We start from the raw sequence: 26,268 nt of genomic DNA on the forward strand, positions 1-26,268 counted from the left end.
TACTTGTTTTAAAGTGTGGATTTTACCACAAAGGAGTGGGCTTCCTGTACCTTCAAACAGTTTGGTGGCTGCAGGCCCCTGTACTGCCTTCACTCTTAACACTTCAGAGCCCTCTGGGTTTAGTTTAAAACCAACTTGAGTGAAGTGGCGGCTGTACTCGTGAGTGATTTGGGGAAGAGTTGGGTACAGAGCTCTTCAAGACTCTTAGCACGGAGAGCGAAGGACCTAGGTGAGAAGGCCTGTAAAGCTGCAGCAACTCAGAGCGCTGGAGAAGTGGCGCCCACCTACCTCAGCCCTGAGTCAGAGCCCTTTGCTGTGGAGCCCCTTGCCTTTCCTTGGCACCAAATCCCTTCTTAATGAGTTGTTTGGGATGCTGTTTTCCTTGGCAGGGACTTTTTTCCACGTTTTCTCCTGTTAACAAAAAGTCAAAGTATTTGACCAGGTGCTGTTCGTTTAGTCATGTTAGTCCATTTTTTGCATAATTGCTGCGTGAGCGAGTGCAGGGGCAAGTATTTGTTGCATGCGATCCTGTGTACCTCCACACCAGCACACCATAAAATAAGTACGAGGGACAGGTGCTCCGAGGGCTGCCTCTGCTAAAAGGGCTGGTCGTCTCTGCGAGGCCTCTCGGCAAACCCCTTAGTGCAAAGAGATCAGGGCAGCTGGCGGGCATGGCTCCCAGGACCTCTCAGGTATGTATGGGGACATGAAAACCAGGGAACGGCCTCTTCTCGCAGAGGAAGCTGCAGCTGGGTGGGGTCCTGCGGTGCGGGCGAGCCAGCCTCGGGTTTATGCAAATTAGGGGTCGGGGTTTCCACCAATCCTGCACGGATCCCTTGTTGTGTGCGTGCGCCAGCAGCGTCCACCCAGTGCGGGCGGGTCCTTGGGGCGGAGCCAGGTGCGTGCAGGCCCACCACCCTGGCCTGCCCAGGCTGCCTCCTCTCAGGCTTTTTTTTTTTGAACTTGCGCTGCCAAGGCGGTGGATTGACCCTTGCAAGTCAGGGTCCAGGCACCCTGTGCTTCTGCTGTGGCCTCTGGTTTAGGGAGTAATTTCATTTCTATGAGGTTTTTGTTTTGTTTTAAATTCAGATAACTTACTAGAACATTCACAGATTTACATATTGATATTTACATCGTGTAATGAATTTCCTTTGTTTTTATTACTCTCTCCCCACCTATATGGTTAAATTCCTCAGCAGGGTTTTTATATTTTAACATGAATACAGTGCATGGGTAACTTTTCATTCAAGTAGCACTTTCTTGTAAATAACACGCTATCCTGGTAGTACCCACTTGTTACCCCAGCACAGGGAAGATGGAGGCCGGGGTATAGGGAGTTCAAAGCCAACCTACATAAGACCCTAAATTTTATATCTGAGAACATAGTTTCATTGCTCGACATGTAAATGTGTTTGCCTCAGGGGGTTTTATTTAGCCTCCAGTTTTACTGCATTTGCTAAGTGCTTGTCATTTTTTTCACTTATTTCAGAGAACTATGACCTGATTTTCCCGCCTTCTTGATGTTTTTGATCCTGTCTATAGAACTCTGGAGCATCCTCTAGTGTGTGTGTGTGTGTGTGTGTGTGTGTGTGTGCGCGCGCGCGCTGAATCATGTGGATTCAGCTCAGTGGTAGGGCACTTGCCTAGCAAGTGTAAGACCCTGGGTTCAGTCCTCAGTTCCAGAAAAAGAGAGACAAAACAAAAATAACAAACTCATGTGTCACACAGCACACGTGGAAGGAGGTCAGAGGAAAGCTGCAGTCAGTTGGTTCCCTCATCTTCCTGGGTTTTAGGGGTGGAGTCTGGCTAGTAAAACGTCTGCAGCACACTCTACCCACTGAGCCATCTCAATAGCTAGGGAAATCTTCTGTTTTCCTTTGTGTTTTTTTCAAAAATTGAAAGCCCTTACTGATCCAGTTACAGGGGTGGGAATCAGAGTATCAGCCAAGAGATTCTGTCTAGAGAGAATTCCTTTCCCCAGCCCTTCCTTCCCCTGACTTCTGTTTTAGACCCAAAATCACAGATGAAGGCCATTTTACTAGTTACCTAGCTCTTTAAAAGATTAGAAGACAAGAAACGCCCAAGTGTTTAGTCAGCAATTGCTGTAACTGCCCAGAGCTTCACATCTATTTCTTTCTCAGATTTATTCCATTTTACAAAGAGAATCCAGGCCTGTTTGATCTGGCCTTCAAGTTCTATAGCAGACACAGGGAGGCCAGCTGTGATATGCCCTCCCTTCTGTAGCACCACCAAAGCCAGTTCTGAGATCCAATGGGAAACCTCAACCAAGCAGGGCAGGGTGGTCTGCCAGTCTGAGTGTGGTATGTGGCATTCTCCAGAGCAGGTAGGCACCAGTAGGATCTGGCTATCTGGGCCCACTGCTGGCCTCCCAGATTGTGCCCAACACACAAGCAACAACTAGGGGATGACAGCTTATCCTTAGGGGATTCCTTCCTTCACTCTAGCCTTGGGGGAAGCAGACTGCACAGGATGTCTGGGTTGTGACAGACACTGCGCCTCTGTCCTCTTTGCAGTCCATCTTGATTCAGTGTCTAAGGCAAAACTGCTTTGCATTAAGGCAAAAGTAGACTAAAGCAAGAAACATAGTCCCTAGCGCATGACTTAGCACAGGTAGACTGAGGAACAATCAGTGGGGCTCCTAGTGTGGGAGGAATGTTTCATCCTGGGGAACATGGAGATTTTGCTTATAGGTGGGAAGGTCGGGAAGGCAGGTGCTACGATGAGAACTGAACTCTCAGGCTTCTGACAGGCCTGAAAACGTTCAAGATAGGCCATTTCAAAGCGTATACTGTATAGCTCATAGGAAGTCCAAACTGTCAGAAAAGATGTCATCTGTCCCTTCCTACATGCAGAAAGAAAGGTTCTCTTAGGGGTATGTGCCCAGGCCTTGGTCACCAGAGCCTGAGGACTGGGGCTGTAATGGCCTTGAATAAACACGTTTGTAAAGTAACCCTTGTCTCCTATGAATTTTGCACCTCTCCAACAGGTCTCTCTAGAATATCCCTGTAACTGACCTCTGCAGTCAAGGAGTCACAGGCTGCTGACAGTCACAGGCTCAGGCTGTGGTCTTCCGGAAAGGTGTAATACAAAAGTATGACAGCATCATACTTATGGTCAGACGTTACTGTTATAAAGGTCACTCTACATGTGCGAATGACTCAAATTAGGCTTTATTCTCCTTTTGTTGGGTTGGTTTTGTTGTCATGTTTTTGAGACTAGCTCTGGATGTCCTGAAACTCCATGTACAGCAATCTGGCTTGGGACACCTCACAGTGACCAGCTTCCTTCTGCCTCCGGCGTGCTGGGATGAAGAGTGGAGGCCACCAGCTGCTTGTCTCTCAACAGCTCTTACGCTGGGTTCCTCGATCCTGCCAAAAGGCTCGAGTTGTCAGGGATTGCTCTCTCCCCTCCAGCTTGCACATCCTCTCCTAATTCAGAGGATGAAGCAAAAGATGGAAATTCCCTGAACAATAACAACTTGGCCAGCACGCGTAGATAGCCTCTGCCAAGTCCTTTGCCCTCTAAGGACAAAGTTAGACCCCAGGAGCCATGGGAGAGTGGGGGGTACTCACAGCCAAAGCCTCAACACCCAAGAAGAGCAGGAGCCAGCTCCTGAGGTTCAGGACCTACCTTCAGAACGGCATGCCTGTTAGGAAGATGACCGAGGACTTCTTGCAGGCAGCAGAGAGGTAGGCCATGCTGCAGGCTGTGTGGACAATGCCCTCAGCAGGCAGCGGAAGCTGAAGGGCTGTTTGGAGGACCAAAAAGTGGGCCCTTAAACTGCAGAACAGGTCAGAAGTGCAGGGCAGTCCTGACAGGGCTGAAGTAAGCAGGAGTGTCTGGACTCATTCCTGCAGCATACTCTTGGGTCCTCAGGAGCATCCTATGAGGAGAAAGTATCATTGCATGACAAGTATCCAAGACCATAGCCTGAGTCCTCAGTGACTGTCAACAGCCCATGACGCCCTCAGGACATCCCCGTGGGGCCTTCTTGGTTTAATTTTGAAATTGTGTATGTACATGAGCACGTGTGCACTCTGAGACATACCACAGGAGGCATGTGAACGAGGACAACCCAGGGAACTGCTTTATTCCTTCCATGATGCAGGACCTTACTCAGGTCATCCAGCTTTGCAACAAATACTTTACCCACTGAGCCACCCCACTGGTTTTGGAGAGGCCGGAAGAGAAAATCATAGATCAAGTTGAGAGACCTAGGAGTTTGAGAACTGCAGCTAGGTGAGTGGTCAAGACTTTAATCCCAGCACTCAGAAGGCAGAAAAACCAGCAAAACCCTGTCTTGAAAAACCAGAGAGAGAGGGAGAGGGAGAGAGGGAGAGAGGGAGAGAGAGAGAGAGAGGGAGAGAGAGAGAGAGAGAGAGAGAGAGAGAGAGAGAGAATCGAGAACTCCAAGACACATTCAGCTCACACTATATAACTATATACTTGGCCCACAGTGATTAATCTGTATGGATATTTTGCCTTCAAGTATGTGTGTCATGTGCATGCCTGGTGCCTGTAGAGACCAGAAAATGGCATTAGATTCCCTGGAACTGGAGTTCTAGGTGGTGGCCGGCTGCCCTCTTTGCTGGGAATCAAACCTGAGTCATCTAGAGCAGCAGCGGTGGTCTCAAGCTCTGAGCCATCTTTTCAGCTCCATAGTCTTTTTAGGTTGTGGTAAAATGCTGTGTCCTGCTTTTGCTTTCAGTTGCTGTGATAAATATAACCAAAAGCAACTTGGAGAGGAACGGGTTTATTTGGTTCACACTTCCACATCACAGTCCATCACTGAAGGAACCGGGACAGGAACTCAAGTAGGAAACTAAAGGCAGGAACTGAAGTAAAGATTATGGAGGAACACTTGTTAGCTCTCTCCCCTGGCTTACTCAATGCTCTGGCTAGTTTAATGGTAACTTGACACAAGCTACAGTCAACAGAGAAAGGCAACCTGCCTTCTTAAGATTGGTCTGTGGGCAAGACTGTAGGGCATTTAATTCGTGCTTAATGTGGGAGGGCCCAGGCCATCCTGGGACGTAGCACCCCTGTGCTGGTGGTCCTAGGCAGAAATCCCTGAAGGCCATCAAGGAGTAAGCCCTGTCCCCAGATTACTCTGGTACCCAAGTCCCTCCAATCCTAGACCACACTGGAAAGCTCCATCCCCCTCCCCCAGCCCCCAGCCTGCCTCCTGCTCAGTTCCCTGATGCTTCCCCCCTGGGCAGAGACAGCCATCCTCGTGTGCTTTTCCCTTCCAATAAATCTCATGTGAGATTTGTACAGTGTGACTTTGGCATTCCTTGGCTGCTGATGGCCAGGATATCTTTCCCCGCTGAGTTGTAATACTTTCATTGGTGCCAGGACTGGGATAGGCTCTCCTGGTGCCTTTGCTACCCCTCCCCCTCACCTCCAGCCCACCCACAACAGACTCACCTTTTACTCACCTATCACTCAGCACCCCACTCACTAGTGACAATTAGGTAAGTTTCTCCTTTGGTCGGTATAAATATTTCCCCAAGTCTGACCAAGTGACCACTGGGTGTCTGGCACCCCTCTGGTACTCTTGAAGGCAGAGGTGACCCCAGCCATGGTCTTTGAGGCTGTGGTTGGCCCTTCACCTGCTGCCACCCCACCACCCTTAGGTTGCAATCCTGTAGCTTCTTTAGGCCCCACCAGCCTGTTGTAGCCCTTCCTGCTCTCTTCTCCCGCCCTGACTTCAGAGCTGCCCTCTGCTCCTCTAGGCCCATGTAGCCTTTGAAACCTTATTCCCAACAGTGGCAGGCTATTTGATCACACTGTGAGCCCTCAAGATTGTGTTGCTTAGTGAAAAGCCCGTTTCTAGCTGTGGTGGGCCTCTCAGCCTTGGCACACAGCTCTAATCCCTCTGGTTAGAACAGTTAATCCCAAATAGCGAAGATAAAGTTAGCTTGTAGAGGAAGCAGCCATGTTTGGAAGCGATGATTGAATGGTAGACAAAGTGACGAATAGAGGAAGATTTTACAGAATAGGATATGTCCGCCTTTCACCAGAAGAGAAAAGAGAAACTACATGAGAGAGAGAGAAGGGTGGGGGTGGGGTTTACTGGAAGAGTTTTACAGAGGAAGAACTGTAGCAGTACCCAATTAAATACTTAAATTGATTCCAGTGATGGCAGCATTCCTCGATACCCACCTCAATGTCTCGGCTCTTGAATGAAAGACAGACACAAACACACATACCTTTATATTTTGATGTGCCTAAATGGCTGGGTTACTTCTTAACCTCCACATAGCCAATCTACCTCTCTCTGATATTCCCAAGTTATTACATACTAAAATCTTTTATCTTTGTTGTCCTGGACCCAGTGGTACTGTTTGGATTCTTCTCAACTAGATTCCAGTCACCTGGGAAAGAGATCATGGACCAGATCTGAATGGCGGCATCATATGACCAAATGACATGTGTGCTGATTAAGCAATACTTGGGACAGTGCGTGGATAGAACAATTGCCTTACCACAAGTTGCTTTTGAAATACTAACCTTCTTGACTGTGGAGAAGAGTCTCAAAAAAGCACACAGGTGACTGGTTTGAGTTTATGGGCACTCTTTGACATAATGATACCATCAAGCTTGCTCCAAGAGCTTTCCCAAGTCTGTCATCAGCAGCGCTTTTCTGGAGTAAGCATGAGAGTGCAACGATGATGGCATTCAAGGCACCTGTGGTCAAGCCTGGTTCAACCTTGACGGAGCCTTTGCTATGCCAGGCTTAAGAATATCAAATAATAAGATCAGGAATAGGCTGAGAAATGAGTCCTGAGCCAGACTGTTCTCAAGGTTGTTGGTGTTACTGGATTTGCCATGGAAAAGTGAGCCAGTGCTATTGGGGTAGGGGGGAGGAAGGAAGAAAGGAGGGAAGGAAGGAAGGAAGGAAGGAAGGAAGGAAGAAGAAAGGACATTGGGCTGCTGATTGCACCTGTGGCCCCTCACAGCATGAGACATCAAAGCCAGGTCACCCTCAAACCAATATCCTAGGTCTGACCATGGAAAACTGAGAGGGCCTGGGCTCCCTTGGCTCAAGCATTGCCATCTTCAACAGGGAGGCTTGGGTAGTCATTACAGTCAGTGTCAGGGTGACCTGTCTTTCTTCTGGATACTGGGGCTACCTACTTAGTCCTAGAGTTTTGGGGACCTATCTTTCCTTGTTCCCTTATTGTCAGGATAAAGGGACAACCTTACCAGCCTTATTGAACCCCACCACTTATTAGGGGTGTTTACCTTACCTATTCCTTCCTATTGGTACCAACCTGTCCTGTCCCCTTGCTGGGAAGGGACCTCTTAGCCAAAGTGAGAGCCTCTACTTCTTTTGTCCCTCCCCCACTTGATTCCAGCCCCACCCTTGAATCCAGGCTCTCCGACCATTCCCTTCCTCCTCCTCCAGCAGAGAATGGTCTTCATCTCTTTCTCACTGAGGAATGTTGCTTCTATGTTAACCGATTGGGTATAGTAAAAGATAAGATCCAACAACTTCACACAGAGCTTCAAAAACATAAGAAACAGCTCGGATCATTAACAGTCCAGTACGAAATCGATACGACCCTTCCCAACCCCTTTCTCCTTTTCTTAATCCTACTAATTGCACCCTGTGTCATAAACTTTTTGTCTAGATTTCTTCAACAACAGATCCAACGACTGGCTCCTACCTATGGGAGCCAGAGGCCTGCAATTTACACTAGTGTAGAGGAATTTTAATCCAGCAACGTGGCTTTCTGATCACCTCGAAAGACCTTCCATGTCTGTGTGATCTGTCTGGAATGTAGACACAGCCTTAGTATTCACCTTTACTCCCTCTGGCTGGAAACCTTTAGTGTACGCCTCTAATTCCAAATAATGATGTCTAATTGAGGGGCAGACAAGGTGAAGAATCAGAGAAAGATCTGACAGAATGAGTCAGAGATAGGATACACCCAACTCTCAGGAGAACAGCTATTTAAGAGCAGTGAAGAGAGAGTTTAGTTGAGTCAGTGGGGAGGCAGTGCGGTGAGTGCAGGTCAGTGCAGGGCAACAGAAGCAGCTGAAGCCAGGAAATAAGAAGGAACCAGAGGTAGTTTGAGGCCAATCAGAGCAATTCAGTGAGAAGCTGAGAGAAGCTAGATTGAATCAGCCAGTTTGAAGAGGTATTTGAACTGAGTTGAACCCGATGACCAGAATTCAGAAAAAAATTCGAACGGCTCATTCAGAAGTAAGCCTCTGAGATGACAATTACATCTATCAAATAAAAGTTACTTTTGGGGGTCGGGGATTTAGCTCAGTGGTAGAGCGCTTGCCTAGCAAACGCAAGGCCCTGGGTTCGATCCCCAGCTCTGGAAAAAAAAAAAGTTACTTTTGCACACTAAGTTCCATAAGAAAGCAAGTTAAGCAAGCTATGAAGAACAAGAGAGCAAGTCAGTAAGCAGCACTCCTCCATGGCCTCTGCATCAGTCCATGCTTTCAAGTTTCTTCTTGACCTGACTTCCTCCAATGATGATGAGCAGTGATCCACAAGCACAAGGGAGGCAGTGCTAACTGGGAAACTGTGTGGGATTTTGAAACCTCAGAGCACACCCTCAGTGATACACCACTTTCAACTAGGCCAAACCCCTAATCCTTCCCAAATAAGAGTTCAGACATATGAACCTATGGTGGCCATTCAAACCACCTCAGGTGGCACTACCAGGTACATTTGGACTATAAGAAGAACTATCAAGAACCAGGGCCTAAGTCTTTATAGGCAAGGGCCTTCTCACAGGTAGAAAGAGAAAGAAATCAGGAAAATTTGGTAGCCAGGCCATTGTTCTTGACTTATACTCTCCCTGGGACAGACTACACTACACTAACTGTTCCCCGTCATAGGCTGGAGCTGCTCCCCTACATAGGCTAGAAAGTTCTTAGTCATTGTTTTGTGGCTATGAAAAGACACTGAACCCAAGCATAACCAAGGGAGCGATGCAATAGCAAGAGGTTTAATGATCCACGTAGTGGGGTCGCTCATCCTCACAGGGAGAGGCGACCCCGAACCCAAAAAGCACACATCTTTTATTCTCTACAGAGGGCAGACTTCAGCAACAGGGTTAGCTGGCCTATTCTCACTGGTGGAACACAGGACAAAAGATCTGGTCAGGTATTGGCCGGCCTGCTCAAAGGCCTGTTCTTGGCTCAGTTGGTCACTTTCCACATCCAGCCCTGCATCTGGCCTTGGGGAATCACTGGGAAAGGGCTAAGTTGGCACTTCCCTTAGAAGGGGGGTGGGGGGGGAAGGGATGGGTGGTCTGGCAGGGTCAGGATGACATCTTGTGGTTGTTCTCAGGATTTACCACAGGGAGGAGTAGGGGTTTTTTCTTTGCTTTGTCTTAGCTTAGCTTGCTCTTGGTCAGTGAGGCCTGGTCATTCTGATTACTAAAACTTTGTCATAACATTAGGCAACCTGACATTAGATGTATTTCTCAAAACCTTGTTTTTACAACTTTGTTTTTCACATCTATGAAACTTTAATTTCTTCACTTACAGTTTCAGAGGGTTAGCCCATGATCAAGGACGGAAGCAGGCAGGTATGGCACTGGAGCATCAACCAAAAAATAATACATCCTGATCTTCAGATGGCAGAGGAGGGAGGAAGGGAGGGAGAGAGAGAGAGGGAGGGAGAGAGAGAGAGAGAGAGAGAGAGAGAGAGAGAGAGAGACTAGGAAGTGTTTGAGCTTTTGAATCCTCAAAGCCCACTTCCAGTGACACATCTCCAATAAAGCCACACTTCTAAATCTTTTCAGAATAGCCCACCAACTGGGGGGGGGGGCAAGCATTTGCATATATGAGCCTATAGGGGTCATTCTCAATCAGGAATGCAGGTGAGAGAAGGGCAGCCCCCACCTAACATCTTTCCTTCATCTCCTTGCAGAACCCAACCAATTCCCACTGCAGTCATTACACTCATTCAGTTGCCTCCTGGGCAGGACTAGACCCACAAAGCCTTTTTTTTTTTTAATGGGACAGTGTTTCACTGTGTCGCCATAGCTGTCCTGGAACTCACTAAGTGGATTGGCTTTGAATCCAAAGATCTACCTGCCTTTGCCTGCAGAGTGCTGGGATTAAATGTATACACCACCATTACCCAGTTGACCCCTAACTGTATGTGATCTTTTTCAGGCAAGAAGCTGGGTCTCAGTATTCCATGAAGGAGAGTGAGGATGGCCTCCCAGTAGGACCTCAATGATATGTTTTGCAACTAGATCTATTTTGCAAAATGAGAAGAAAAACAGTTAAAGGTGCGACATGCATAATTTTTCTCTCTGGGACTACCCTCAATTACTCAGGGAAGGCAACAGATGCATGTTATGCTGGATGTTGTCAGCAGGGCAAATCTCTTTTTCTTAAAGGTTAGGCATTCCTTCTCACCCTACCTATCTTTATTTCTCTTGTACTTCTGACTCCCTCCCTTATTCCAGAAGTCCCAAGATTCTATATCATACCTGGTTTCTTTGGAAAATCAGTTGTGTTGGATGGTGTTTTACTGGGGCAGATACATGAAGGAGCCTTTTCCTGAAGTAGACAGAGGTAAAAGGATGTTTTGTGTTAAATCAAACCTGTGAAAGGACTCGTGATGTTAAGGACCCCACAGTGGATGGATGACCCCAGATGGTACTGATATGCCTGCCATTGTTTGCCATAACTTCATAGAAAGAAACATACCAGACAACTCCTGGTGGTGTTCTGGCAGCTTCTTGCTGCTTCCAAGGACTTGGGCTGGTTCACAAAGAGTGTCAGCTGACACAGACTCACGTGGAGTTTTGATAAGACAAACTGGTGGTGTTTTGCTGAGGCAAGACCCATGTGACACGTGATGTTTGGAGGGAGTATAAACAGGACTCAACTGACATTGACAGTGGGCTTGCATAGAATAGCTAACTTTGCAGTGCACTGTTGGTCTCTCGTCTTTGCCGATCTTCACTTTGTTGAGAGGGGCATGGCAGATAACTTCTGGTGTCTGTTCTGGTCCCGGTCCCTCCTGTTGACTCCTGTCGATTATTAAAAAAAAATCTAAGCCTACAAAACTCTATTCATAGTACGTGTGTTAGGGTCCAAGAATCACTGAAGGAAGACACGAGACTCAAATAGTGTGCAAGGGCAAAGAATGTTTACTCTGCAGAAACGACCAATAAGCAGGGGTCAACCATTCTTCAAAATGGTGACCACCAGAGGAACTCACAGGCCCCCTTTAATGCAGGGTTAGAGGAATTTTCCAGAACTATGGGACCTCTAATATGATTGGAAGGCGGCAAAGCAGTGACAGTGCAGTTTTGATTGGCTGCTCCATGAGTTTCATTATACTCAGTGAGATCTTGAAGTTCAGAAACCAGATCAATTCTGACCTCATCTCCTCTGGCCAGGTGACCTAGGAGCGACTAAGCTCCAGAATGATCCTCCCTAAGTCAGGGCCATCACTCATCAAGGACCCACATCAGTGGCTTTCTCTGAGGAGCCCAAATTGCCTCTCAGAGAATTGAAGTTTTTTCCCCAAGGTTTTTATTTCTTAGTGGCCCTCTCATATGTAACCTTGAAGCTGGGTTCTGTGGTGTAAGGGCTTAGGATTCGATGTAGTCTCTGACTGACAGAGCATCGAGATCTGTAGCTTTAATTTTTTCTCAACCCTATTTTTTTTTCGTTTTTCTTTTTTTTTTTTTTTTTTTTTTTTTTTTTTGGAGCTGGGGACCGAACTCCGAACTCAGGGTCTTGCGCTTCCTAGGCAAACGCTCTACCACCGAGCTAAATCCCCAACCCCAGCCCTAATTTCTTAAAATGCTTTAACCGCCCTTCTAGCCCACCACCCACCAGAGGCAGTGGAACAGAAAGGTTATTAGGATACGGGAGAAGTGGACATACTTAGAAATTGTTCTCTGGAGCAACTCCCATCTGCATTGTCAGGAAATCAGCAAAGCATGATTCAGTTCACAGAAGTCAGCAGCAGCAGCAGCTCAATCCACTCACAAATACTTCACGAATTTACCAGCAACCTTGTTCAGTAGTGTCAGGCTAGCAATCACACACCAGAAGTGGTGGCACAACCTAACAGAAATGACCAGGCCAGAGCCGAATCAGCATGAGTCATTAGGAGGGATTAGGCCAGGAGAAGTTCTTTGCTGTGCTTCTCTCATGGAAGTGAAGATCATCGAAGACTCAAGACCAAGGAAGCACTGCAAGGCTAGCTATGCAAGCGAGCCTCCATGACTGTCGAGCCCTAGTTACACTCCCTCCAAACACCACATGCCCTCCAAGGGTCTTGCCTGTACATGTCTTGCCTCGGCATGTGAGTCCGTCTTAGCAAAACTCCTATGAGTCTATCAGCTGACACCATTCTTCCCAGTTGGCCTGAGTCCACAGAAGCAGCAAGAAGCCACAAGAACCTCATGAGAACAGTTTTGGTGCATTTCTTGTTGGGAATTAGTTCTAATGCTTTGTCTTAATTCGGCTCCCAAAGCAGCCCTTCCAGACCTGTGGGTCCCTTCCCCTAGCTGGCTTTGATTGATAATAAAGAACTGCAGTATGGCCCAGTCAATGGCTGAGCAGGGAAACAGAGGAGACTTTTAGATTTTTTTGAGTAAGGGATAGATGGAGAGAGGAAGGACAGGGAGAATCACCATGATGGGGGAGCAAGGAGAACAGACTTAAAAGGCCCACTGCCACATAAGAATCCAGGAAGGCGGCCCTAGGGGCCACTCCCCCAATTGTGTCTAGGGTAACAGAAATGAAATATAGATTTTAAAAGATATTAACTTAAGAATACCGGAGGTGGGCATGTGCTAGCTGCTAGGAGGTTTAGAAGTACCCAACCATTGAGCTAGTCAACACATATCAAAATTAGCTGGCATGCACATGTGTATGTGTGTGTCTGCTTGTGCGTGCGTGCATTTTTTTTCTTTCATTTATGAATCCAGAGAGCTCTTGGGCAGGTATAACACATGAAACCCACAGGGAGACAAATCTGTTTAACTAATTCACCACTACAGGTTCTCCCTATAGGATCACAGCAAAAGGAGCTCAACCACACAGTGTAAGGCGAATCAATACATGTGTTAGTGAAGAATCCTTCATGCATCCTTCATGTGCTTGCTTTAGCAAAACATCTTTTCACATGTGTATACTTCAGTGAAACATTCCTTAACATGTCTGCTTTAGTATCCTTTTACCTGTGTCTACTTCAGGAGAACACCTTTCACATGTTTGCCCCAGCAAAACATCATCTGTCTTTCCAGAAAAAACCCCAGAAGTTTCCACTTCAGAAGTCAGCAGGCTATAAAGTACATGAGAAATCTCCACCCAAGGATGGGTTCTGTTGACTGAGAATCAAAGTTAATGATAAAGGTCTAGGGAGGAAGAATCTGGGACAAACATTCTAGGGAATTTGGCTGAGGTCTGGCTCTACAGAGAGCAAAGGTCATCAGGTCATTAACAACATCCACTCCCACCCTTCTGGGTGGAAAACAGGTATTCATTTCCTCCTTTGAAGAACAACCCTGTGTGACTACACTTCTGCTTTCCCTGGTGATCTGTGAGTACAAGGATCTTTGTGCTCCCAGGAGAGAGGCAGAGGCCACATATCTCTAAGTTCAAGGCCAGCATGATCTGTATAGAGCTCCAGGCTAGCCAGGGCTACATGGAAGAGATCTGCTAACTAGTTTATGGCAACTTGACATGGGCTATAGTGATTTGAGAGATGGAAACTTCAATTAACAAAATGCTCTTGGGTTGTAGGAAACCTGTGTGGCATTTTCTTAATTAGTGGTTAATGTGGGAGGGCCCGGCCCATTCTGGCATGTGCTCCTAGATTCTATAAGAAAGCAGTTGAACAATCTATGAGAAGCAAGCCAGTAGACAGCACTCCTTCATGACCTCTGCATCAGTTCCTGCCTAAACTTCCTGCCTTGTTTGAGTTCCTGCACACACACACCCCACCCCCTGCCAATGGACACACATACACACACACAAACATGGTCAGAGTCTTGAGGGAATGATGTTCTAGCCCATAATACTCCCCTTTATGGGTAGTTCAGTAGAGGCCTAATTTACAAGGTTAGTACAATAAGGCTGTGTTTGCCTTTCTCCCCACACTCCTCAGATCCCAGAATAGTAAGTGAATAACTTATTATTCTCTCCTGTACTTGTAGGATACCTTCCTCTATGTTCCCTGCATCCTGGCAGACAGCCCTTATTTGCCTTGAAAGGCATTTGTAAGGCAGGATGAACCCCTTAGGCTGTCCTGCCCCAGGATTCAGAGCCAGCCTCTGTTTATTTGGATTGGCATTGGCCCAGGCTCTCATGAACCGGTCATACTCCAGTATGTTGATGACATTACTCTGTGTGGCATCTGAAGAGGAAAATTCCCAGGGAATTGAGTCCCTTCTCAACTTCTTAGCTCAAGCGGGTGATATAAGGTCTCAAGAAAATCAACAATACTCAAGTTACACAGTTGGGAATGTTAGGGAAAGTGTAGCTTCAGTTCGGAATGAATTCAGCTGTTAGTGTACCCCTTCCTCAGACTGTAAAGCAAGCGAGAGGTTTCCTCAGATGACTCAAGGAGCTGGGTTACTGGTTTGTACAACTTTTCTGACTTCATTTTTTTTAAAGATTTATTTATTTATTTTATGTATGTGAGTACACTGTAGCTGTCTTCAGACACACCAGAAGAGGGCATTGGATCCCATTACAGATGGTTGTGAGCCACCATGTGGTTGCTGGGAATTGAACTCAGGACCTCTGGAAGAGCAGCCAGTGCTCTTAACCTCTGAGCCATCTCTCCAGCCCCTACTTCATTTTTTTAAAGTACTTTTTTTATTGTTTTATTTATTTACATTTCAAATGTTGCTCCCCTTCCCAGTTCCTCCTCCAAGAATTCTTCATCCCCTCCCTCCCCTTTGCCTCTGAGAGGGTGTTCCCTTCCCATCTTCCTCACCCACCAACCCACCCACCTCTCCCCTCTCCCCCTCCACACATACATCCCCTTTCCCTAGGCCATCAAGTCTCTGCAGGCTTAGGTGTATCCTCTTCCACTGAGCCCATAGGCAGTCCTCTGTTACGCAGGTTCTTGAGCTTGGGGCTTAACTCACTGCTGACCACAGTATTGTTCTGCTGAAGAAAAAGCCCCAAACACTCTTTGGGACAAGGTTTTACAGAAAATCACAAGCAAAGGGTAATTGTTTCTAGCCAAGCATCTAGTTGGGGGTGAGGGAAGGGGGCTACCATGGACTTTAGCATCATCGGCTGGTGCTGGGAGCCAAACCATAAACTTAACTTCTGCTTTCCTCCTGATTGGTGATTGTTAGGCAGGGGCAGGCTTGTGACCTTGGGGTGCAGATCTGCTGGGGAGATGCTGGATTTGTTGGGGGGATAACGTGGAAACACAGGCTCAGGCTTTATTGGGGGGTGACTGGAAACTGGAGCTAGGTACCAGCCTGATGGTTAACTTGAGTTCAAACTTAAGTCAGGTTCTCTTAAATGGAGTCCGAATCAAAAAACTTTGGCCTTTCAGATGCATGTCTCTATCTCATGTGCACTCAGTGCCTATAAAGGTCAGAAGGTGTCGTCTCAGTAACTGGAGTTCACAGATGGTTGTGAGCTGCCGTGTGGGTGTTAGGAATCAGACCCATGTCCCTCGGCAAGAACAGCCAGTGTTCCTAACTGATGAGCCGTCACTCAAGCCCCACCTAGCCTTTCCTTAAGGAGACTCACAAACTTCCTTCCCCCAGTCCCCATGGTATGGGAACCTGAGGACTGTCATTTTTTCCAGGACACTCAGTTGGGACTCCACCTTGGCGCTACCCCAGTATTTCCTTTATGTAACTCAAAAGAAAGGAATTTCTCTGGAGGTTCTAACCTAAACTGTAGGACCAATACCCCCGGCTGGTGGGACACTTCCGCAGAGAGCTAGCTCACTGGCTAAGAATTCACAGGGGTGTCTGAGAGCAACTACAGCAGTGGAACTTGCTCTTGAAGCCCATGGATGGACTCAGGAAAGCCCTGAGTGCATGCACCCCAAGGACAGCAAAGGGTGTCCTTGTGACTACCACGTGGAAGGATGATAAAATATCAGTCTCCTAATAGAAGGGCCTGAAGTGACACTTAAAGTCTTCCCCTCTTCTCAACCCTGCTACATACCTTCCTGACAGAGAATGCCATGACTCAGTCAAGAGGCCTTACTAGAAGCCTATGCTGCCAGACTTCCTGTGAAAGACCAATCCTTAGACTATCCAGATGGACGTCCATTTGGACGACAGAACTCAGAGGGATGGGTAATATGCAGTGACCACTGACATTTGTGACTGTCGGGTCTAGCCTCCTCCCAGTTGACACGTGCTCAACAGGCAAAGCTTGTTGCTCTAATAAGGGTTTCAACCCTTAGTACGAGAACCAGGTAAGTAATTATACAGACTCTGTGGTGGTTTGGATGAGAATGGCCCTTATAGGCACATATATTTTGATTTTTGGTTTCTAGCTTGCGAACTGTTTAGGAAGGAACAGAAAGGCGTGATCTTCTTGGAGGAAGCATGCAGTTGAGGGTGAGCATTGAAATTTTATTTTTATTTCATTTCATTAATATTGATTTTATTGAGACAGGGTTTCTCCGTGTAGCTTTAGGCCATCCTGGAACTCACTCTATAGACTGACCTGGCCTTGAACTCAGAGATCCACCTGCTCCTGCCCCATGTTGCTGGGCTCAAAGGTTTGTACCAGCACTGCCTGGCTGGTCTTGAGGTTTTAAAAAGCCCATGCCAAGCCCAGTCTATGATTTGGGCTTAGGGATCAGATGCCAGCTCTCATCTCCTGCTCTAGCACCATGCTTGCCTGCCACCATGTTCCCTCCCATATGATCATGGGCTGACCCTCTGAAACAGGAAGCAAGCCCCCAATTAAGTACTTTTTATTTTTCAGTTTCCCTGGTCATGGTATCTCTTCACAACAATAAAATAGTAACTAAATCTGCCTCCAAATATTCATACATGCTACCACATGGCCATCTGGAGGGGAAGGAACTGCTGACCACCTTGATGACACAGATAAAGACTCAGAAGAGCTCTTGCGCTCACTAGAGCTATCTCTGCTTCCCCAGGACGCTACATTCCCGCACTGTGGCAGTTTGAAAAGTAATGGCTCCCATAGGCTCAGATATTTGCATGCTTACGGAGGACCTGTATCACTGGGGATGGGCTTTGGGATTTCAAATGCTCAAGCCAGGCCCAGTGTCACTCTCTCTTTCTGCTGCCTGTAGATCTGGATGTCAAAGTCTCAGCTACCTCTCCAGCAGCGTATCTGCACATATGCCACCATGTTTCCCAGCATGATGACAGTGTACTAAACATCTCAGCTTGTAAGCCAGTCCCAATGAAATCTTTTTCTTTATAAGAGTTGCCATGGCCATGGTGTCTCTTCACAGCAACAGAACAGTGACTAGGACACATTGCTTAGGGGATTGGGTAGAAGAGGACCAAAGTATTGAGGAGCCACCTAGCAGACACTGCTGCTTAGGCTGTGGCCCTTAGAACAGGAGTGGTCACCCTTCTGTGGGACGCTTCTCTCTCTACCCCCTGAAAGGTTCCATTTTACTCCCTCCAGGGTAGAGGAGGCTGCAGGACAGAGGGTCATCTGGTCATTGTGATGGTGGGTCACCTCTGGTTGTCTATGGCTGGCTCAGTGCTTAAACCCAACAACTTTAAACTCTGTGCTAAATGTACCACATAGGAATGGAAAACTCTTCAACTAGTTAATAGAGTGTTTGTCTGACATGGTGTTATATACCTTTAATACCAGCAGTTGAGAGGCAGAGGCAGGCAGCTCCCTGTGTGTTCAAGGCCAGTCTTGATCTGGTTTCTTTTCCTCTCTTGTAGGTTCCATCTGGTCTCATCTCCATGTCCCTTTGTCTCTCTGTCTCTGTCCCTTCTCTAAAACTCTCTGCCCACCTTTTTCCACTGCCCAATCACAGGCTCTAGCCTTATTTCTCACCTGCCCTCGCCTGCTTACAGACAGCAATCTACATGGTTGTTGTGTTGTTTAACTTGATTTTATTAAGACAGGGTCTCTCTACATAGAACTGGCTCTGTCCTGGAACTCACTATGTAAATCAAAGCAGCATCAAACTCAGAGATCTGCCTGTCCTTGCTTCTCAAATGCTGGGACTGAAGGTATGTGCCACTACACCCCATTGCTACTGTTTTTAGTCACATTTTTTGGTAGCATGATAATTACTCTAACAGTTTCTCTTTATATGTCACAGATGTCATCTCACCTGCATAGTACCTTGTCATCAGAAGGCTGTCCTACACCCCAAAGCTATAAAGCCAGCCGAGTTCTAGTGCACCCCTCTAGATCGGTCCAAGAGACCCTTCTGAGAACTCTTCTCTCCAGCCAATACCCTAAAAACACTGTCCCCATCTCAACAGGAAAAAGGTTATCACCCCATGACCCCATTCCCAATGGCAGTCAGTGCCTGTCTTTGAGAGGGGTGAAGAGAAGAGGTCAGGGGAATTAGACTGATCAGGAAAGCAGGGAAGAGGGATTGTTTCTCCATCCCCCTGGATGTTACAATTGGCCCGGTTGAAAGAACTGCCTACTTGTGGGAGGAAAGAGCCTACTCAAGAAGGATACCCCATGCCCAGGCAAAGGAGGAAGTGGAGGCAGGATTCTACAGAACAACCAGGAGTCCCCTGGTGGGCTCTTTGTTCTAATACAGTCTGCTGGCCTTCAAGGTCCTCTCCTCTCTGGGTGGTGCTTCTGTTTTCTGTCCCAGTGGCTGGCTCCACTGCCATTTTCACTTTCCCAGCCTCAGTTGCTGTCAAGTTCCTCTCCGGAGGTGGCTGATTTTGGTCATCAACTGGACTGCATCTGGAATTGACTGAAACCCAAGCTGCTGGGCACACTTCCAGATTGTTCTCCCTCAGGCTTAGTAGGAGCAAGAGGACACACCTGGAGTCTGGGCAGCTCCTGTGGATGCTCACAGAAGAGGACACAGAAGGTGACTGCATTTGCCTGAGGACCCTCACACACCAGCAAGTCTACCCTTCCTGCTCATGCTGTATTAGAACCATTCTGGGATTTGAACAGAAACTGAAGCCCAGCAGGTCTCTAGGGAACCCTCAGGCCTCTAGTGCCACACTGGGACCACTAAGACATGAACTGAACAACTACCAGATACTCAGCCTCTTCAGAGTGAAAAACGCCATTGCTGGATGCACTGGCTCAGTAGTTCTATGTTAATTTGACACAAGTAGGCACCATTTTGGAAGAAGGAATTAAGAAAATACCTACCATCAGATTGTCCTGTGGGAAACCCTGAGGAGTGTTTTCTTGACTGATGATTGATATGAGGAAGCCCAGTTTATCATGAGCAGGGCCACCCCTGGGTGCATGGCCCTGGGTGCTATAGTAAAGCAGGCTGGGAAAACCCTGAAGAATAAGCCAGTGAGCAATGCTCCTCCATGGTCTCTGTGTAGTTTCTGCCTTGACTTCCTGCCCTGACTTCCCTGGATGATGGACTGTTAAGTTTGAAGGTGAAATAAACCCTTTTCTTCCAAGTTGCTTTTCCATCGTGGATTTTACCACAGCAATAGAAACCCTAACAAGACATTGACTACCTGAACTGCATCTTGTAGCTAATCTAATACACCCAACGTATACGTATATGTACATACATTGTGTGTGTGTGTGAGTGTGTTCTCTTCCTTTAGACAACCTTGACTAATGCACCATGTCTGCAGCTTGTGCAGTTATGGGGGCTCTGCCTCTGTTAACTTCTTTTTGGTACCTGCTGCTGCTGCTCCATTCACAGCTCAGCCTTCTGCCTTTCTTAGATATCCGATACTTTGTCCCATGGGATGACCTCATTAGACAACTGTCCCTTACCCCCAGGATCTCTGAAGAGAGGAAGATCAAGACCTTTTCAGAATGTTTCTAACATGCTTCTTCAAAAAATGGCCACAGCTATAATCCGAGCACTAAGGCTGAGACAGGAGGCTTGCTTCCAGTTTGAAGCCAACCTGGTCTACATGGCTTCTAGACAAGTCAGGGTTATATTGTGACACTGTGTCTAGGGGTTGGGTACAGCTCAGTATGATCTTGGGGAACTGGACTGTTACAGTGCCTCTAGCATAAGTCAAATGATTGCACTCTTTGGTCTACTGCCTGTGGAGACCGCCTCTGTGATGGCTGTTCTTGGTTGGCAACTTGACTACATTTGGAATTCACTAAAACCCAAATGGCTAGACACATCTATAAGGAGTTTTCTCTTCCTCCTCCTCTTCCTCCTCTTCCTCCTCTTTTTCCAGACAGGGTTTCTCTGTGTAACAACCTTGGATATCCTTGAACTTGCTACTTTGTAGACCAGGCTGGTCTCAAACTCAGAGATCCTCCTGCCTCTGTCTCATGAGTGCTGGGATTAAAGTTCTATGTCACCACCACCCATTGATGGATTTTTTTCCCTTAATTAAATCATTGAAGTGGGAATACCCATTTCTAATCTGGATTTTTGAGGTGGGAGGATCCTTCTTTAGTCTAAGCCACACCTTCTGCTGCAGCCTATGTAACAGATGTGACAGAAGGAAGCTCGCTCTCTGCCCGCTTGCTTTCTGCTGCACCTGCCTCAGAAAGCCCACTGTGGGATTTACTGAGGATCGGCTAGGACATTGAACCTATTGGATCCTTGGACCTTCCCTTATAGACAACCATTGTTGGATTAGCCGAACCACAGCCTTTAAGCCATTCTAATAAATCCCATATATATGTGTATGTGTATATATACATGTATGGGATAGACATATATGCATACATACACATATGTACATATATACATATATGGGAAGGATATATGTGTGTATGAGATTAAGAGATTCATTCTATAAGTCTGTTCCTCTAGAGAACCCTGACTAATAATATACTCTCTCTCCTTTCATCCCATACCATTTTCAGTCCCCAGAACAACCTTGTTTGCCCATTTCCCGTGTGATGGGCTACTGGGCAGATTCCTGCCACCATTTGGAAGGAAGTAGCTGTGTCAATTGCATATCTGCTGATTTGCCTCAGGCCCAGAGCCTGGCACTGTTCTCCCAGCCTCTGATGCTAGGAGTGGTGAACCAGGTCTCCATTTCTAATGGACACTCTCATTGCCATGCCTGGAGGTAACAAGAGAAGACAGGTTTTAGTTTGTCCTGGCGAGCTGTCTCAGCTAGTAGGGTTCTTGCCTGCTGTGGCCTTAATTTCCGACTATCATAAAGACAATCTTACAGAGTGTGCACACACGTCAGACTCCTACATCGCACCCATGTCCCCTCAGCTTCTACCTCCCTCTTGGACTCTGGTTGACCCAGGAACTTGAGTTCTGTTGACTTCTGCTGCTGACCCCGACAGGCTGTCCCATTCCCCTGAAGCATCTTCCAGACATCAGGGCCTGTACTGGTCCCATCTCCAGGCTTCTCTGTCCTGTCCCCAGCCTGCCACTGTCCAGTAAGTGTTGACAGGTAGACTGCAGATGAGACTCTTGGCATGTGGCACCTTCTTCAGCTCCTCCACCAGTGCTGCAGCCTCCACCTTGAGTCCAGTAGGCCAAAACGGCTTTGCTGTTAAGAATAGAGCCATCTGTTGAGTATACAGGCAATGCAAACTGGGCTTGTGTGTGGTCTTCTTCTTCTTCTTCTTCTTCTTCTTCTTCTTCTTCTTCTTCTTCTTCTTCTTCTTCCTCCTCCTCCTCCTCCTCCTCCTCCTCCTTTTTCCTCCTCCTCCTTTCCCTTCCTCCTCCTCTTCTTCCTTATCTTCCCCCGTCCTCCTCCCCCCTCCTCCTTCTCCTCCTCTTCCTTCTCCTCCTCTTCCTTCTCCTCCTCCTCCTTCATAGGGTAGAGGTGAAATGCCACTGACTCAGGAATATTGGCATAGCCAGAATGCCTATGTGTACTACCCTACATCATATAAAATCAGACATCCCAAGCAATGGTAAAGGTTCTCCAGCATCACCCCTTCCAAAGACCATGCTTGGCTCTGAGCTATACCTGGCAGAGGAACAAGTCCAGGTCAGGTTCTTGCAGTCATGGTGACCCCAGCATGTGGCCACTCTGGCCTCAGTGCTCAGGACACAGGCTTAGTAGTTTTTCCTAGGATGTCTGGAGGCTAGGAAGAAGGCAGACCTGGGTATTCCCCAAAGACCTGATATCTGGGGGCCCACAAGGAGGTGGTAGCCTGTTTACAGGTGTGTAGTCACAAGTATAAGTGAGGAAGAAACTCTGGCTCAGAGAGAGAAATCTTGGTTCCCCAGTCAAAAGCCCCATGAAGCCAGGTTCACACCTTGGCCTTCAGCTTCCACCCGCCCTTCCCATTAGTGGCTGCAGAGCCAGCACCCAGGCCTGGACTGCTATGCAGGTAAGTCCTCAGCCTCTTGGCTGCATCAGGCTACCTCTCCCAAAAAACCTTTTCCTTAGCCAGATGGCATTTGTGTTTGACTGGAATCCAGGGCCATTGGGATCAAGACCAGGACATAGTGAGGAGATGGATCCAGAATATAAAGTCAGGAGGCACAAGGCTTCCAACCTGGCCATTGGCTGGCTGTGTCTCACCCTAGGGACTCAACAGTTGCATCAGTAAAGTAAACCTTTTGGACACATTCCTCTTGGAGTTGGAGGAGACCAAGGCTGTACAGTGCTCCTCCTAGCTCCTGGCCCAAGGGAAACAGGGTCATATAGCTTTAACTTAGGATGCTTCTCAGGCAGGTAAACTCACCAAGGAGGAAACAAAGTTAGCAAGCACCCCGAGGCATGAGTGCATCTGGTTGAGTAGGTAGGGGAGGGCATGGGGACCCTGGGCAAAAAGTTTAGACCAACCATTCAAAGAAATGACAAAGTCCAGGAATGTGGAAGAAGAAGGTAATTCAAGTTTGGAGGCCAGGATGCAGTTGACAGCAACCCAATTCAAGCAGGCTTGTCTACAGACAGCGCAGCCGCCTGAGGGTGGTCAGCCCTATGAGCTCCATTCAGAAGTCCATTTCCTGACTCCAGTTCCCCAATATTGATTTCTTTTCAGGCAGCCTTTCCCACTAGTGACTCTGCCCTTATATTCCTACCATTTAGTGATCCTGAGGAAGGAATAGCAGTTTCTCAGTGGGTCACCTTAGAAGTTCTCCAATTGCTTGGCATTGAACACTCTGGCAGCAAGAACCAGTCTGTCTCGCTGAGCCATCTCTCCAGCCCCTCACTGAAGCTAAAATAACAATTGACTTAAGTACTCAATGACCAGGTCTTAGGTCACATAACCAGCCCTGGGCTGGAGAGGTTCAGTATTCTCCCTGTAACCTAACATTGGGGTGGACTGGGTCCCCAAAAGGACAATTACAATGGGCAGGGGTCTTGCCCACTGTGCTGGCTAGTTTTATGTCAACCTGATACAAGCTAGAGTCATCTGAGAGGAGGAAACCTCAAGAGAAAATGCCTCTTTAAGATCCTGCTGTGGTAGGAAAGTGGTGGCTAATGTTTTTAATCCGGGGAGACAGATCTCTTTGTTCAAGGCCAGCCTGGTGTACAGAATGAATTCCAGGACAGCCAGGGCTACATAGAGAAACCCTGTCTCCAAAAAGACAGTTTTAAGTTAGTGACTGACAGGGGAGGGTTTGCCCCTGCGCTGGTGGTCCTGGGTTCTATAAGAAAGTAGGCTAAGCAAGCCCTGAGGAGCAAGCCAGTAAGCAGTATCCCTCCATGACCTTTGTGTCAGCTCCTGCCTCCAGGTTCCTGCACTGGCTTCCCTCAGTGGACTGTGACTTAGGATATGAAAGTCAAATAAACCTTTCCCTCCCCACATTCCTTTAACCATGGTGTTTTATCACAGCCATAGAAATCCTAAATGAGACATCTATTGAGGAGTGCCCTGGGTCCTTTGATGTCTACAAGGGCCTAGGCCTGGGGTGGAAGCCAGAAGCCAATGGGCGGTGGGTGACAGGGAGGGATGAACCATAGAGCAGCATGTGAGGGTAAGTCACTGGAAGGCAGGTAGAATGTTGGGAATCATGGGATGACAAGGAATAGTGACAACCTGAAAGGCACCCAGGAGCTCATGAAATGTCTCCAGAGGTTAGTTAGCAGGGCAGGAATCAGGTTAGGGGTTTCACCAGCATGTGGAGAAGAGCCACAGAGTCAAAGCCAACCCTTAGCCTTCAGGAATCCTCAAAAACATACATGGAACAGGGCAAGGCTGTTTCCTAGTCCCAGTGTCATGACCCTGTGGACTGAGCCATCTGGAAGGCCATTGCCTCACTGACCACCTTGGGGATGGCCCAGCACAATTCAACATGATGCCTGGCTATGCTCTTTGCAGGTAACCTCCAGCCTGGTACAACTTCAAGAGGCCACTTTGGGTGGTACAGTCAGCTTCAAATTCACATTTCCCACCCTCAGCCACTGCCAAGGCCCGTCTCCATTTTTTTTTTTTTTTTAAAGTAATACAGGTAGAAAGCACCCTGTTAACCTCATCTAACCCTGGCTCCAACTCACCCCACCTTGTATGTGTACACACTGTACCAGAACCTTCTTGGTCTTCCATTTGGCAAAATTGTCCATTATGTTGCACTAGATCCTGAGATTTAATTCCCAACATGTAGAAACCTTTATGTGCTGCACACTACTGCGACCCAAGGCTGGGAGCCCACTTTACAAGAGTTTTCCACTGGGCAGCTGTCTTAGGGCACATCTATCCCACCTCTGCCAGCACCGCCTACTAGTTGTCTAGCTGCTATTAATGACCTTTGACTCCCCCACAGAGACCCCGAGCAGCCTCCAGTACCCACAAGACAACGACAATGGTCAAGGTTGGAACCGTTTATTGCGCCCCAGGAAGGCGGCGGGCGGACCAAGGCGCCGCGCAACCCAAGCGCGGGGTGGCCATCGGCGGGCACGGTAGGCAGGCGCCGCCAGGCCATTGGCGCCGCCGGGCCGGTAACCATGACGACGGCCGTTGCCAAGGGTGAGAGCCAATGGAGGCGTCGCCAGGGCCGTTTCAAAAACCTAAAGCAAACAGAACGCAGCATCGCTGGGGGAGGGGCGGGGAGGGGACAGGGATCAGGGACCTGGGCCAGGCGGAACCCTACGGAACCGGTACACCAGGGGGAGGGCAGATAGACGACGGAAAACTCCAAAATGTCGCCAGACTGTAGGGGCGTCACTTGCGGCCCTTGGGCACCTTGGGCACGCTGGGTTTGGCCGCCTTCTTCACCTTCTTCGTGCTGGCAGCAGCTGCCGCCGCCTTCTTGCTCTTTTGCGCGCGCCGCTCGGGCTGCGGCCTGGCTGGCGTTCTGTCCGCCGCCGCCGCCGCCGCCGTGCGCGCCTTGGGCGCGGGGCTACTGGCCGCCGAAGCTCCGCGCTTCTCCGCGCTGCCCTCCAGCTTCTTGCGGTTCAGCTTGAAGGATCCGTTGGCGCCGGTGCCCTTCACCTGCAGCAGCGTGTCGTTCTGCACCAGCGCCCGGATAGAGTACTTGAGGTAGGTGCGCCCGTTCTGCTGGTCGAACCATGCCACCTTCCTGGCCTCGGCGTAGATGCGCGCCAGAGACGAGCCACCGCGCTCACCCAGCTTACGGATCGTCTCCACCACCAGCTGGCTGTACTTGCCTGGCTGGTTCTTTTTGCGGTTCTTCCTTCTCTTGGGCTGCGTGGGCGCCGCAGAGCCGCTGGCCTTGGCCGTCTTGCGGGCCGTCCCGTCGGCGCTCGTCGGCGGCAGGGCCTCCTCAAGCTCCACCGACATGGTGGCCAGTGGGTTGGTAGCAGGCGGCGCGCGGTAGCCGGGAGGCCGCGCCGGGAAGAGGAAGGCGAGGGGCCGCGGCGGCACCGCCGGTGGACTGGGGGCGCGCGGCGGCTCCAGGCGGGAGCGGCCGCGGCCGGGCCTGGGACCGGGCGGCAGGGCTGAGGTGCGGGCGGGGGCCGGGCCGGCCGCGGCGGGGTTAGGGGTTGGGACGCGGAGAGCCTGCGGGGAGCGCGGCAGGGCTGCGCCGGCTCCGAAACTCTGGGCGTGCGCGCTGCGCTCTGGCGGAGAACGCTCTCTGCTCCGCTTTTATTTCCCCGTGGCGGACCACGTTGAGAACAACAACAGCCTGGGCCCAGGCCAGCGCCAACTTGTGCTTCTTCGAGCGCCTTCCGCGGCCACTGGCTCCTCCGCCCGCGACTCCCGGATGCGGATGCACCTTCAGCAGTGTGCCCTGGACAGGGTCCGAGCCCGCTGCGCTGTGCAGAGGCGGCCTGC

At 48.8% G+C, this 26,268-nt stretch overlaps 1 protein-coding gene and 2 long non-coding RNA genes across 5 annotated transcripts; 1 reads left to right on the forward strand and 2 right to left on the reverse strand.

Annotated features, from left to right (window-relative positions):
* Positions 1 to 3,173: 3,173 nt before the first annotated feature.
* LOC147994952 (uncharacterized) lies at positions 3,174 to 12,271 on the reverse strand. Of its 2 annotated transcripts, XR_015686797.1 has the most exons (5): positions 11,905 to 12,271; positions 10,714 to 11,039; positions 10,494 to 10,563; positions 3,652 to 3,904; positions 3,174 to 3,449 (listed from the first exon to the last, which is right to left on the reverse strand). It is a non-coding gene; the product is annotated as an uncharacterized LOC147994952 (long non-coding RNA). The 2 variants fall into 2 exon arrangements; XR_015686796.1 differs by lacking the exons at positions 10,494 to 10,563; positions 10,714 to 11,039; positions 11,905 to 12,271 and having other exon boundaries at positions 3,652 to 4,477.
* Positions 12,272 to 16,544: 4,273 nt separating this feature from the next.
* On the forward strand, positions 16,545 to 19,583 carry LOC147994953 (uncharacterized). Of its 2 annotated transcripts, XR_015686799.1 has the most exons (3): positions 16,545 to 16,574; positions 17,901 to 18,194; positions 18,287 to 19,583. It is a non-coding gene; the product is annotated as an uncharacterized LOC147994953 (long non-coding RNA). The 2 variants fall into 2 exon arrangements; XR_015686798.1 differs by lacking the exon at positions 16,545 to 16,574 and having other exon boundaries at positions 17,312 to 18,194.
* Positions 19,584 to 24,839: 5,256 nt separating this feature from the next.
* Positions 24,840 to 25,903, reverse strand: H1f10 (H1.10 linker histone). Its single transcript, NM_001399079.1, has one exon. It carries the CDS (start codon positions 25,771 to 25,773, stop codon positions 25,195 to 25,197), a length of 579 nt encoding a protein of 192 aa, NP_001386008.1. The 5' UTR covers positions 25,774 to 25,903; the 3' UTR covers positions 24,840 to 25,194.
* Between the last annotated feature and the right edge of the window lie 365 nt (positions 25,904 to 26,268).

This window comes from Rattus norvegicus, chromosome 4 (genome assembly GCF_021556685.1).
Source record: "Rattus norvegicus strain SHRSP/BbbUtx chromosome 4, alternate assembly SHRSP_T2T, whole genome shotgun sequence".
In the NCBI taxonomy this organism is placed as follows: domain Eukaryota; kingdom Metazoa; phylum Chordata; class Mammalia; order Rodentia; family Muridae; genus Rattus; species Rattus norvegicus.